Here is a 12,007-nt window from a genome sequence, read left to right as displayed (position 1 = left end):
AAATGTTTTGTTTTTTTTATCTCACTATCCATATATTTACTCCCCCATTCTTGCGATTCTTGTGGAACGATTACAAAGGAAAAGCTTAACTTGCTACAGGTTCAACCACTTCGGCGACCATATCGGGCACCGGCTTGTTCTTCGGTTCGCTGCGAGGCTGCAAGTACATAATCTCGTCCTTGGGCTCCACAACGGACACATTGTCTGGCAGTGGCTTCTTCGGGCCAATCTTGCCATTTGGATCCCATGGCAGCATGATTTTGACCTTGATACCGAGGACACCCTGGCGCAGCAAGACGTGACGAGTGGCGGTATCGACATAATCGTTGCAAGGATCACCAGAATGGATCATGAGCCCATCGACGAACTTCATCGACTTGGCACGCTGACCCCGCAGCTTGCCGGAAACGACGACTTCGCAACCCTTGGCACCAGATTCCATGATGAATCGCAGCACACCATAGCAGGCACGACGGACAGCCAGACCTCCGATCAGCTTATATCTCAGGGATTCAGCCTGAGCGATAGCGCATAGACCACGGGTTGCGACCTTTTCAGCGTACAATTCAACGGTGCCTTGAGCGAAGCCGAATCTAAAATGAGAAAAATAAAAATGATAGGGATTCGAAAACACTCGCCGCACATTCACAAAATGAAAATAAAAACCACAGGAACTCACCTCTTCTGGACGACAGCGGTCAGTTCGCGAATGCGACGACCCTTCTCTCCCAACACGTTCTGGGTACGGGTGGCCATAATGATAATTTCGGTTCTGGTTGGGGTCACACGGACCTCCACACCCGAGTAGCCATCTTCAGCCAGCTCACGAGTCAGAAACTCGTTCAATTCAGCACGGAACATGCCATTGGCAACGAACTAAAATAATCGGAAGAAAACAAACCAAATGAGCACTTGTTTACAGCCATTCTGACCATTTTGAAGGTTATGTTGATAGCAGCAAGCAAACTTTCGGGATTCTCGTTATAATTTCCTTTAACCAAACAGGATTCACTCAAAAATAAAAACTATCCTTGAAAAATATATTCCACACATTTGCCTTCACAACAAAAAACTGTGAACAATTCAGTTTCACTTATCCATCACACTTTGGTACAGCCCACCAATAAATATGAATCACAACCAGATGAATTTATTGCCTCACGGCACCAGAAAATCACTACAATTTTACATTGAATGATCCCGCGGAGTTTGCTTGAGCATCAGACAATAATTTCGTCAACTAAAAACTTCCATTACCCGGCGTTTTTTAGAAACAACGTTATACATTTTGATTGTTCACAACTTAACCAAAACGTGGTTGAAGCAGAAAAGAGATATTTCAGCAGTCGACAGAAGCAGGCGCAACAAGAAGAAGAATGGAAGGATCCCTGCGTTCTCATAACGCAAGCTTTGACACCGAGCAAACTGCTGGAAAACGCGATTGATTAACCCCGATTTACCCGAGATCAATAGAAATATGATGTAAAATAAAATGTTCCCAGCCTGGTTCATGCAAAAGGAAAAAAAAATCTAATTCGTGATGACAATGGTACAGTGTCGACGTCTGGTGACAACTTCCAATTAAGAACCATAATTTAGGTCCCAAACTCGTTAGTGTAATCTCTATCAGATTAGAAGACGCGAAGCCAGTTTTCAAATGTTAAAATTTGTATGAAATGTTTTACATCATGTGATTTAATTACTTGAAACTGAATCTTTTCATGATAATATAAAGTTGACTTCAAAACTAATTTAGAATGCCAATTTTATACAGAAAAGTTAATTTTATTTCATAGTTTTAACATAGCGTGTTCATTCCGCCTGGAAAGCAATTATTCTTTGACGCTCCCCTAAACTAGTAAACGAAACTCAATGCCGTCAACGTGAATGATCGGGGGTCTTCGTAGCCTAATTGGTTGCGTGTTCGCTACTAAGCGAACAATCATGAGCTCGCTATTTATAAAACAATAATGGAAGCCTCATATCAACAGTCCCGTTGTGTCCAACTGTGAACATTCGAACAATAGGAATATTCTTACGCCGAAAAATGCGACATGTGTTGTGTATCGATAGAATGCGAATACTCTTACGCCTAAATGGCTAATGTGTAACAGATATAAAATGTGTATCGATAAGATAAGAATACTCTTACACCTAAATGTCCATTGTGTAATATACAACATGAGAAAAAATATACACGATTAATTTGAATTGTTGAATTGCTAAATGAGTTGACTTTCATCTGTGCTGTATCAATCGTGGCAGTAAGGTTATCTGGGACATGCGGATATACTCAAATTGGTTGTCATCAAGAATACAAATGAAATGTCAGAAGATTCAATAATCAGGAGGAGAAAAATGTGTTACTTTTCGCATAATAATCCACTACACAAAAAAAGTATTGTTATTAAAAGCATAAATAAACGAATTAATAAAAATGAACGAACTTAATTTTTTCATCAATTAATGATAGCGTTCAAAATAATGAGCAACCCATTGACATTTTCGCAGACTTAGGGCCCTATTCCAGAAAACGAGACGAGCAATTCGTCTCGTCTCGGCTTGGCTTCAGCCACTGTCGAGACGAGAAAAATATCCCATTCCAGTACACGAGTTTCATTGGAATGTTGTATTTGGTAGACTGGAGAGACTTCATTCAGTTTTTCTCGGTATAATCAGTGATGTCAGATGAGAAGACATGTTTTTGTTTTGAGAATAGCATCAAACAGTTAATATGTTAAAAACAGTCATCTAGCATCCCTGGATATGAGTTCAATGTTTACATTTGGTTGTGTTGTTTGGAAGAGGCCCATTTGATAATCTCTAAAATCTTGCAATTACTGCATTGAATTTGATGGTTGCAGTTGAAAACATACATTGCTTATGCAATACTAGTTTAGCCGTGAAACAATTTTTGAAGATAAAGGTGGAGCAGAAGAACACCGATGCTTTCAATCAACAAGGTGAACAAACACATCAAACAAACTAGACGATTCGAATGATTCATCGACGAGAGCGGCCAAACAGTCGTCGAACCAGACGAGCTACTCGTCTGTTTTTAGTCGAGCTCGGCTCCTGGAATATGAAAACAAACGAGACGAGCGCTCGTCGGCTCGTCTCGTTTTCTGGAATAGGACCCTTAATTATAATTCAATTTTACTTCTCGCTTTAGGTTTTTATGATTCTGAATGATTGCAAAAACGTTTCAAGCCATGGTGTTTAGGTGTTTATGGTATTTAACTATTGAAACCGGCAAAGAATTTTCGATCTGAATTTTCGACACCTTCGTCTCTCAGCTCGTGTATCAGGAATCTAACGTCACAAAGATTTCTGCAGAAAGATAATCTTTCTTGAATGAAGTTCTGGTTTGGTCAAAAAGATAAATTAACATAGCCCGAGTCACGAAAAAGCGTTTTATAGGAGAAACAATTGACAGCATGAGGAGAAAAGTAGTACGAAAATTTATTTTTCAAGCAAAATGCACATGAAAAACAAATTTGATTGACTAATAGAACCGGCAATGATATTTTGAATAAAAATTTCCTGAATTTTCGATAGCTTCCCCTGTCATCTTCCTCTAGCAAAAATCTAATGTTACAAAGTAAGAAAAGATTTCCCCGGAAGGATACACTAGGTTCTTTTTTATGCGATTTTCTCTAAATTACGTGGTTTGCTCGAAACCAAGAGATTTTTAAACATGATTTCCTTCAATTTATCGGCACTGTCTAGTGTGCTCGCTGGTGACGGTGCAATCTTTTTTACGCGATTTTTTCTACGTTTTTCTTTACGCGCACTCATTAATCGCGTAAAAAAAGAGTTCAGTGTAATCATGTATTGACTTCTGTAGTAAAACAGCATATCGGCTTGTTTCAGAATCAAACTAAATTTTAGTTGTGCACAGCAATCGATTTTAATCTCACTAATTTTATTTGAAAAAAAATATGGTTCCACCATAGACGTAAACAAACAAAATCGAAAACACGAAAACGTTTGTTCCTATGATCGGAAATAAGTTGACAGATAATGAAGGGTAAAAAAAAGTGTGAGAAAAAACATAAATAATTTGAAAAATAAATTTTATTCACTCCGCGTGACCTAAGTTGCCACTAATTTCCAGTTCAGTCATTGCTCAAGTAATGAATAGATGTGGTTACAAACACAGATCGTATTCGAAGAATTCTGAAAACAGAAAAACAACTACTGTCTCACGCTTTTCATTTGTCAAAAAATAGTTAGAATGTTTGTGTGGAAGAGAGATTGTTCACCTGAAGCGTGAAATAAATAGATTGATCACGAGCGTCTGAATTTTTGAATTCTCTCACAAGTTTCAGTGGTATTTATCCGATACAAGTTTTTAATTTTAAAATAAACGTTCTGCGAAAAGGAAAGGCGTGATAGGGGAATGGCGTATTGAATGAAGTTCATAAACCCTTTCAATGTGGCTGCAGAGTGATTTTGACATATTGACCCACCTTAGGATATACTTCTAGGCGCTTTGATCCACATACGCAAATGTGGCAACACTGCCTCGGCGTAAAACAAACAACGACAAAATTTATCCGTTTTTGTGAAGATATTAATTCCGTAGCAGATTAGCAGATCTGAAGGCAGTTTTAAATTGTTGGAATTTGAATGAAAATTATTACTTAATGTTATATGAATACTTAGAACACGTAATCCAGATTCTCACTCAATTATTTCACTATAAATGTCCTAGTATATCCGCTGAGACTTTATTATTATAATATAAATTCGATCTCAGATACAGTTTTCATTCAATATTTTTCACCCATTGCGGAAAACGTTTCACTCTATCACATAAAAAAACATATTTAGTACGGAAAAGTAGATTTTCACTCATATTTTTTTATTTCGAAATTCTTAATTTTTTTTAACCTAACATTTTTGCATCTCGAAACTCGATATTCGTGGTCATGATTATGAAATTGGAAGTTAAGGTGAAGGTGGAAGCTAGCCATTGTAGTAGTATAGGTAAACCCACGTGTAAAAATTGGGTAATAATGTTTGTGAGAGAAGAGCAAAGCACACGTAAATAAATCAATTCACTTATCAGACTGTGTGGCGCTACATTGACACGAGTCTTTGAATAAATTTAAAAAAAATAAAACAATTCAATACTAAAGTAAAATGTATGAACGATATGTTCCTATGCAAAAATAATTATACAAGAAGGTGCATTTGAATATGAAGTAAAATTCTGAATATACGCGAGCGTAACATGAGCAAATTCATAACACATGCGAATTGAGGCCCTTTTAGTATTAACAAGTTCTTCCGCTTAGTAACTCGATGTTGATAATTCCTTAATGTTTTCCTTCGTTGATCGTATTGTTCTCACATATTCACGTTGGAGAGCCTTAACGCTCTTCGTTGGTCGAGGCATTTTGATTGAATGTAATACTTTTCGTTTACTGGTTTTGTAAGAATAGGCAGCCGTGGCAGTGTTCCGAGCTCTGCAATACAATTTTCTTACCCAATGTTAAAGTTGCTAAAACTTAAATTATAGACCCATTAAACGTAGAAATAATAATTGTATTGATATCGACACAATTTTATTCTATTGATTTTAATGACATGAAACGGTATGACTCAGGAATAACAACAATAACTCAATAAGAGTGGTTTTTTATAGCTGTTTCGATGATGTTGTCTGGCATCAGTGTCGAAAAAATAACGATGCTTTCACTAATACAAACAAAACCATTGCCGAAGATTGAAATATTAAAATTTAACTTTCAGAGCAATAGCTCGAGTTTTCCGACGTTTTTCACTATACAGTGCGAAAGCAGATGAAAATTTAATATCTTGTGAGTAATCGATTAGAGTTTGGTTGATATTACTTGATAGGAAGTGTGCGAAAACGATCATTTTCTTCACACTGTTTCGCAAAATTATTGAATTTCGGGCGAGGGTGAGGGAGGGAGTTGAGAGAAATGAGCGTCATTGTGGCAACCATTTGTGGCTAGCTTCCACCTTCACCTTAAGGTTGTCATATTTGTACAGCTCTATTGGATTTGAGTCGAACGGATTGCAGAGTGAAAAGTTACATCCCGTTCGGGTAAAGTGGGTTACACATACAACGTCTCGTCACCGTGACGTCAACTTAAAGAAATGAAACGTCAAATATCCTCCCATGGAAATCGTATGGTAGCATTACCATCACCGGTAATTTTGACGTCAGCACAATAGATTCAGGAGAAAAGTTGACGGGACGGTGACGGTGGCGCTGTGTGTGTGTAAAGCACTTAATTCTGATTCGACGGGAATGAAAGTGATTGATCGAAACTATATAAGCTATATTTCACTCTCACAAAATTTTATTACCTGTCGAAGCAGGGCAAACAAACTAATTTGTTCATACTTGAATCAATACAATTTTTTGTCGGATAATTGAAAATTAATTCTCAGTTTTCCTCATGTCGAAATTATTCCCACTCCTTTATACATTTTCCTGCATTTTTACGTCATATTATTCTTCTGAACTGCAAGAAATAGAACGCAGACTAGCTGTCAACCGAACGTCATCCAATTCTTTGCGTTTGGTACACCAGCGCCGCCGTCAGCTCGGTGACGATTGGATGAAGTGTAACCTCAAATGAAAGTTCTTTTCTACTAGTGTGTTTCACTTCTTTACACGTGTTTTGAAATGGCCCCGACTAAGGAGAAGGCCCCAACTAAGGCAAAGGCCGCCGCGGCCCCGAAAGGTGACAAGAAAGCCAAAAGGACAACCCGTCTGAAGAACCCACTGCTTGCCGATGGAGTGCGTCGTTATGCCAAGGGAAAGCTGGTGCAGCGCAAGAAGCTGTACTCCCTGAAGCACCTGAAAAATGTTCGCGTCGAGAAGCCCAAAGTCGCCATTACTGTTGTGAAGAAAATTGGCGGAGCAAAGAACGGTGGTGAACGTAAAGTGCTGCTGAAGAAGAGCAAGAGTTACCTGCCAACCAAGCCGCTGATCCGCAAACGCACCGGTAAACGTTGCTTCCGTAACCACAAGCGTAACACCCGTAAGACTCTGAAAAGTGGCAAAGTTTTGATTCTGCTGGCCGGTCGTCATAAGGGAAAGCGAGTTGTGCTGCTGAAGACCCTCAAGTCTGGCCTGCTGCTAATTAGCGGTCCATTCGCCCTGAACAGCTGCCCCCTTCGTCGCATTTCGCAGAACTACGTTATTGCAACCAAGACTCGCCTCAACCTGAAGAGTGTCAAGGTTCCGAAGCACATCAATGACGGCTACTTCCGTCGTGCTGCCAAGAAGAAGAACACCCGCACTGAGCGGGATATCTTCGCGGAGAAGGCAGAGAAGTACGTTCCATCTGAACAGCGCAAGGCTGACCAGAAGACCATCGACGAAGCCTTGCTGAAGGCCATCAATGCCCACCCAGAGGCAAAGATTGTTCGGCGCTATCTGAAATCGATGTTCTCGCTCAGAACGAACCAGTACCCACATCGTATGCAGTTCTAAGTGGAGTGGCCTGTTATTCCAGTACGGTTGGCCGTTGGCAGATCGAAGAACATCGTTTTTAAGGTTTAATTATTAGAAATGTCACCAGAAGGGTTAACAAACACAGAAATACATTTGAAGATTGCATCTTTAAAATGAGAAGCTACCCGTTGTGAAACTATTTGCGTTGAGAATTCCCTTTGGTCAGATATCGATTGAAATGTGGATAACAAGTGAGAATGTTAGAGGCGAATGAACCCCAAAGTATAAAGCCGAAAAGAAGTGAGAATGTGTGTAATGTGCTTTGTTTTAAATCTTTGTATTATATACTGTTAATTGGTGCCCATAACCTTTTGCAATAATTTAGACGATTTTTTAAAAATTTATTGTGCTTCATCTGTCTGAATCAACTTCGAAATTTTAGCCTCAAAGGTACAAAAAAAAACTTCGGATTGTTAGTTAGTTCCCTTAATTTTTGCACCAATAACTAAATGATTATCTGATAAAATACGAAATTATTAGATTGGTTTAAAAGTTTTCACTGTCATCCCACATTTCAATCATTTATCTTCTAGAACTTCCAGGTTAATAAAGGAAAACTTTATAGAAATTTATCGTTATTGGAGTAGAACAGATCGCTTACAGAAGTCAAACCTCTCCATGGTTGAATACGTTTGGTAAGTAAAGTAGTTATGAAATAAATCAGAAAGGGTAGAATGATTATTTCTAGAGATGAAGCGGATATCCGGCATCTGGCCAGATACCGGATAGTGAACTACTATCCAGCCGGATGCCGGATATCAATAATTTCTCATTAACACGTTGAGCCCAGCGTCGGTCCCTAGGGTCGAATGGCTGACTATTTTCTATTTATACAATAAGTATCTTTGGGAACTGGAACCGACACTGATATTGTGAAAACGCTCTTAATGCGGTTTGAATGAAAACCGCAGCAAGAAAAAATCGGGCCTTAACGTGTTAAATTAAATTAATAATGCTTCATAACATTCATTCATTACCACTATAACTTTTATTAGGGTAAATGATCTTGGTTTGTCCGATTTGGGGTGTTTTTACGCAACTAGTAAATGCAAATCGATTTGTCTTCATGAAAATCACACAATCGATATTAGTTTGGGTTTATCGAAAAGCCCCAAGTCTCGAGTTGCTAATACTACCATAAGGTGTTGAAATTATTCAAGTTTTTATGTTTTTTTTAACGATTTTCCTTAAAGAGGAATTATGATCATGGTTTGACCACCTCTGATCATGGTTTGTCCGGTTTTAGAAATCACCATTTTTGAATGAAAACATTCGAATTCACAAGTAGCTGTTGCATTTATCATTGCTTGAGTTTACTATCATATTGACCCATTCATAAATTAGGCTTTCTTCCAGAATATTGCCTTTTCTTGGGCATTTAAAAGTGTTAAGTGTGTTGAACACTCAACACAGAGAAACTTTATCTCTGCTATGCGCGAAGGACACAATAAACGAACTGCAGCGCGCCAAGCGGTTGCCATAGAAATCATGTGAACACAATAACATTATTGAATTGAACAACTCATGATCAGAATTGAGTTCATCAAAATGCGTTGATTCAATGGTTTAGCTATATGAATCTGATACAAATGGTCTGCAAGCATGATATTTGTAAGTGTTATAATCCAGAAAAGGTCTAAACACGTGCCAAATAATCATCTGGTGATCGATTGAAAGTTAGCTCAATGAGGGGCGCATTGACACAAATAGAAGGTGCATTTTATAATCCTTTAAAACATGTTACTCCGTAAAAATATACTATAAAACTACTGTAAATCATGAAAAAGACAATTTTATTTATATGTTTTTCGACTGAACAAACCTTTTATCATTTACCTTATATTTTTTTTACCGACCGATTACGCTTTGCTTCGTACATCAGGCCAGCTTCAGAGAACAGTCTTTCACTGTAAACACTGCTGCAAGGAGCTGAATGATAAACTCTAGAAAACCTTGTCAATTGAGGTACTGCTTAGAGCAGTGGTGGCCAGGTATAGACATGGTGCGGGTCGCACTAGAATTTACATTATAGCCGCGGGCCGCAACGATTTTTTTCTTACTACTGTTCCTAATGAAATGTAAAATGTACGTATTCAACTGGTACTTTTGTTGACTCACTTTTTATTTCAAATTAGAAAGCATTCAGTTCCATACCTGTAGAATTCATAACACCAGAACAAAATGAGATAAAAACCAAAAACATTTATTGAAGGTATAAAAGAATTCAGAATTAACATTTTTGGCAAAATTATTCGACCATCTCGTCTTCACGCATAGTCGAAAACGCTACGGCCCATCGTGAATCGCTGCAGCTTCTCGATAGGATTCTTTGACAATTGGTAATTTCAATGAGAACTGTGAATAATCCAATGGATTAGCAAATAGCCAATCATTTGCGGATGAGAAGTCTGGTAGGTTTATTGCTAGTCTCGTTTTTTAACCGTTCCAGGAGTTTTTTTTTGTATCATTCCAAACATATTCGCTTTAATCTGGGCGTCAATAAATGGCTCACACATCGATGTACGCACTAATTAATTTCGGCTGATGAACGTTTTTGTTTCCGAAGAGGATTGCGTTGAACGCGTTCATAAACAACATAGATAACATTGTGCAGCCGTACCGACCTCGAACGTCCCTTTTGGGCCTATCGCCCACATCAGTTGTATCTTTGTACTGCTGTAGTGCATGGAACACGAATCGTTCATTGATAGAAAACGGTTTGAGCAGCTCGTTGATCTGTTTTGCCGATTTCCCGCACTTAACACTCCTATACTCGCGCATTGGTCTGTCAGACCGAGAAATCAATAATTCGTTCATTTCTCAGAAAATATCAACAGTACGACTTTGCGATTCTATCTAGCTTTGTTATTAGTCGTTCGTCATCGTTTAGCGTATCGCATGTGTTGGTAAAAAGGGAACGTGTGCCACTTTTTAACACTTTCGGTCTGACACACCGACGCGAGTATAGGAGTAACTTTTTTGGACAAGTGCCTTTTTTCATATTCTAGAATATTGTTGAATGAAATGTAAAAATTAATGTTAGTGGCGTGGAATATTTATTGAATATAATGCATAAGGTCATTATCGGACTATTCTTATTTGATTTCAGTCCCTTTAGTCCCTTTTGTAACAGGATTGAACGGATTTTACTATTCGTCGTTAGATTCATATGTTCAAAAGCAAAATATAAATGTTTGACTTTCGTATAGTTATTCGCTAAATATAATGGTCATACATATACACACTTGTGAAAGAATTTCACTTGTGGAATAATTGTAAACAGTAAACTATAAACTAATCGGTGGCTTATAATAATTTTTAACAGTTACAGTTTCGGGGATTTTGTTTTTATAATGAACAATATCGACAAGAAAACAAGAAAAAGAAAAGGAAGTTCCTAGAAATCCTTTTATATCATCTTTTTATGCCCCATCTAAAAAAAAGCATTAATTCTTAATTTACCAAGAATACAGCATATAAGAATATTAGAAATATGCAAACTTTATATTCCAAAATCTTTATCATCTGATAATTATCTAAAAGGTCGTTATACATTCTTCTCTTCGATAAAAGGCCCGAAAAACACGCAACAACTGCATGAAATGTAAAAAATATGTTTGTTTCGAGCATGCAGTTATGCAATGTTCTGATTCTTACTCCAATGGAACCACAATCTATTAATACGCTTTTATGTTATTTTATAGCTCCTTATACTTCCATGAATTATATTCAGTTGCTTACTTTTTATTAATAAGAGTGAAAAATTCGAATTTCGTTATTTGTGTTGGAGTGTCAAAAATTACTCTGTCTTCAGGAGGCTGATTTAGATGACTATTGAAACTTAATAAAGACGACAAAAACATATTTTTCGGAGTTTTTCATTCAATCATATCCTCTTCTTCAAATAAATGCCAACGAAGCCTGAAAAATACACAATAGCAACATTACAGAGAAGTTCAATTTTCGGTCGGTGACACCGTGCGCGAGTATACGTGTTATGATTTTGCACACGAGTACAGGAGGGTTAAATAACGTGATAACTGCCACACGCTTCTCGTACAGACCGAACTTTATCGTTGCTAGGAATTCGAACAAGATGTACCGTATGCAGTGGTATAGAAGGAATACTCTAACGCCGAAAAGTGGCAACTGTGTAATATGCTAATTATAGATATGATAACCATGTGACATGTATACGACTATAATTTGGCTCTGTTACAGCTAAAATGCTAATGAGCCTAAAATAAACAAATGAAATAAAAAAAAACCGAACATGTATTGATGGGACCACGAAACTTAGTGAGAGTGAAAGGGAACATCGAATTACACGACTGCAGTGTTACCACTTTTCTTCGCTCAAAATTTCTCTACTGAGAGCAGTCGCGATTCCACTGACAGAATTATGGCTATACTTGATAATGTGAATACGGTATCACGATTAAACCGAAAAACCTTCTTTCAATAATCAAAAAGTTTCTACAATATTTTTTGTTTGTTTCAATGTAG

General features: G+C 37.7%; 2 protein-coding genes across 2 annotated transcripts; one reads left to right on the top strand and one right to left on the bottom strand.

The window, feature by feature from the left end:
- Positions 1-5: 5 nt before the first annotated feature.
- LOC129777040 (40S ribosomal protein S3) lies at positions 6-1,416 on the bottom strand. The gene is made up of 3 exons (XM_055783089.1): positions 1,258-1,416; positions 680-876; positions 6-593 (listed from the first exon to the last, which is right to left on the bottom strand). The coding sequence occupies exons 1-3, from the start codon at positions 1,285-1,287 to the stop codon at positions 86-88; spliced, it is 735 nt and encodes a 244-aa protein (XP_055639064.1). The 5' UTR covers positions 1,288-1,416; the 3' UTR covers positions 6-85.
- A 5,194-nt stretch (positions 1,417-6,610) lies between these two features.
- Positions 6,611-7,621, top strand: LOC129775823 (60S ribosomal protein L6). The gene has a single exon (XM_055780958.1). The coding sequence runs from the start codon at positions 6,668-6,670 to the stop codon at positions 7,478-7,480; it is 813 nt and encodes a 270-aa protein (XP_055636933.1). The 5' UTR covers positions 6,611-6,667; the 3' UTR covers positions 7,481-7,621.
- The last annotated feature ends 4,386 nt before the right edge of the window (positions 7,622-12,007 follow it).

The sequence above is a fragment of the Toxorhynchites rutilus genome, chromosome 3 (assembly GCF_029784135.1).
Source record: "Toxorhynchites rutilus septentrionalis strain SRP chromosome 3, ASM2978413v1, whole genome shotgun sequence".
Taxonomy (NCBI): Eukaryota; Metazoa; Arthropoda; class Insecta; order Diptera; family Culicidae; genus Toxorhynchites; species Toxorhynchites rutilus.
This window is presented reverse-complemented; position numbering and strand designations above follow the sequence as displayed.

Excerpts from the sequence above, each read along its gene's own strand:
- LOC129777040 (XM_055783089.1), bottom strand. The coding sequence starts at position 1,287 with ATGTATAACGTTGTTTCTAAAAAACGCCGG. Across the intron at positions 877-1,257 it reads TTGTTTCTAAAAAACGCCGG|TTCGTTGCCAATGGCATGTT; the intron begins GTAATGGAAGTT and ends CGATTATTTTAG. Across the intron at positions 594-679 it reads ACCGCTGTCGTCCAGAAGAG|ATTCGGCTTCGCTCAAGGCA; the intron begins GTGAGTTCCTGT and ends TTCTCATTTTAG.
- LOC129775823 (XM_055780958.1), top strand. The coding sequence starts at position 6,668 with ATGGCCCCGACTAAGGAGAAGGCCCCAACTAAGGCAAAGGCCGCCGCG.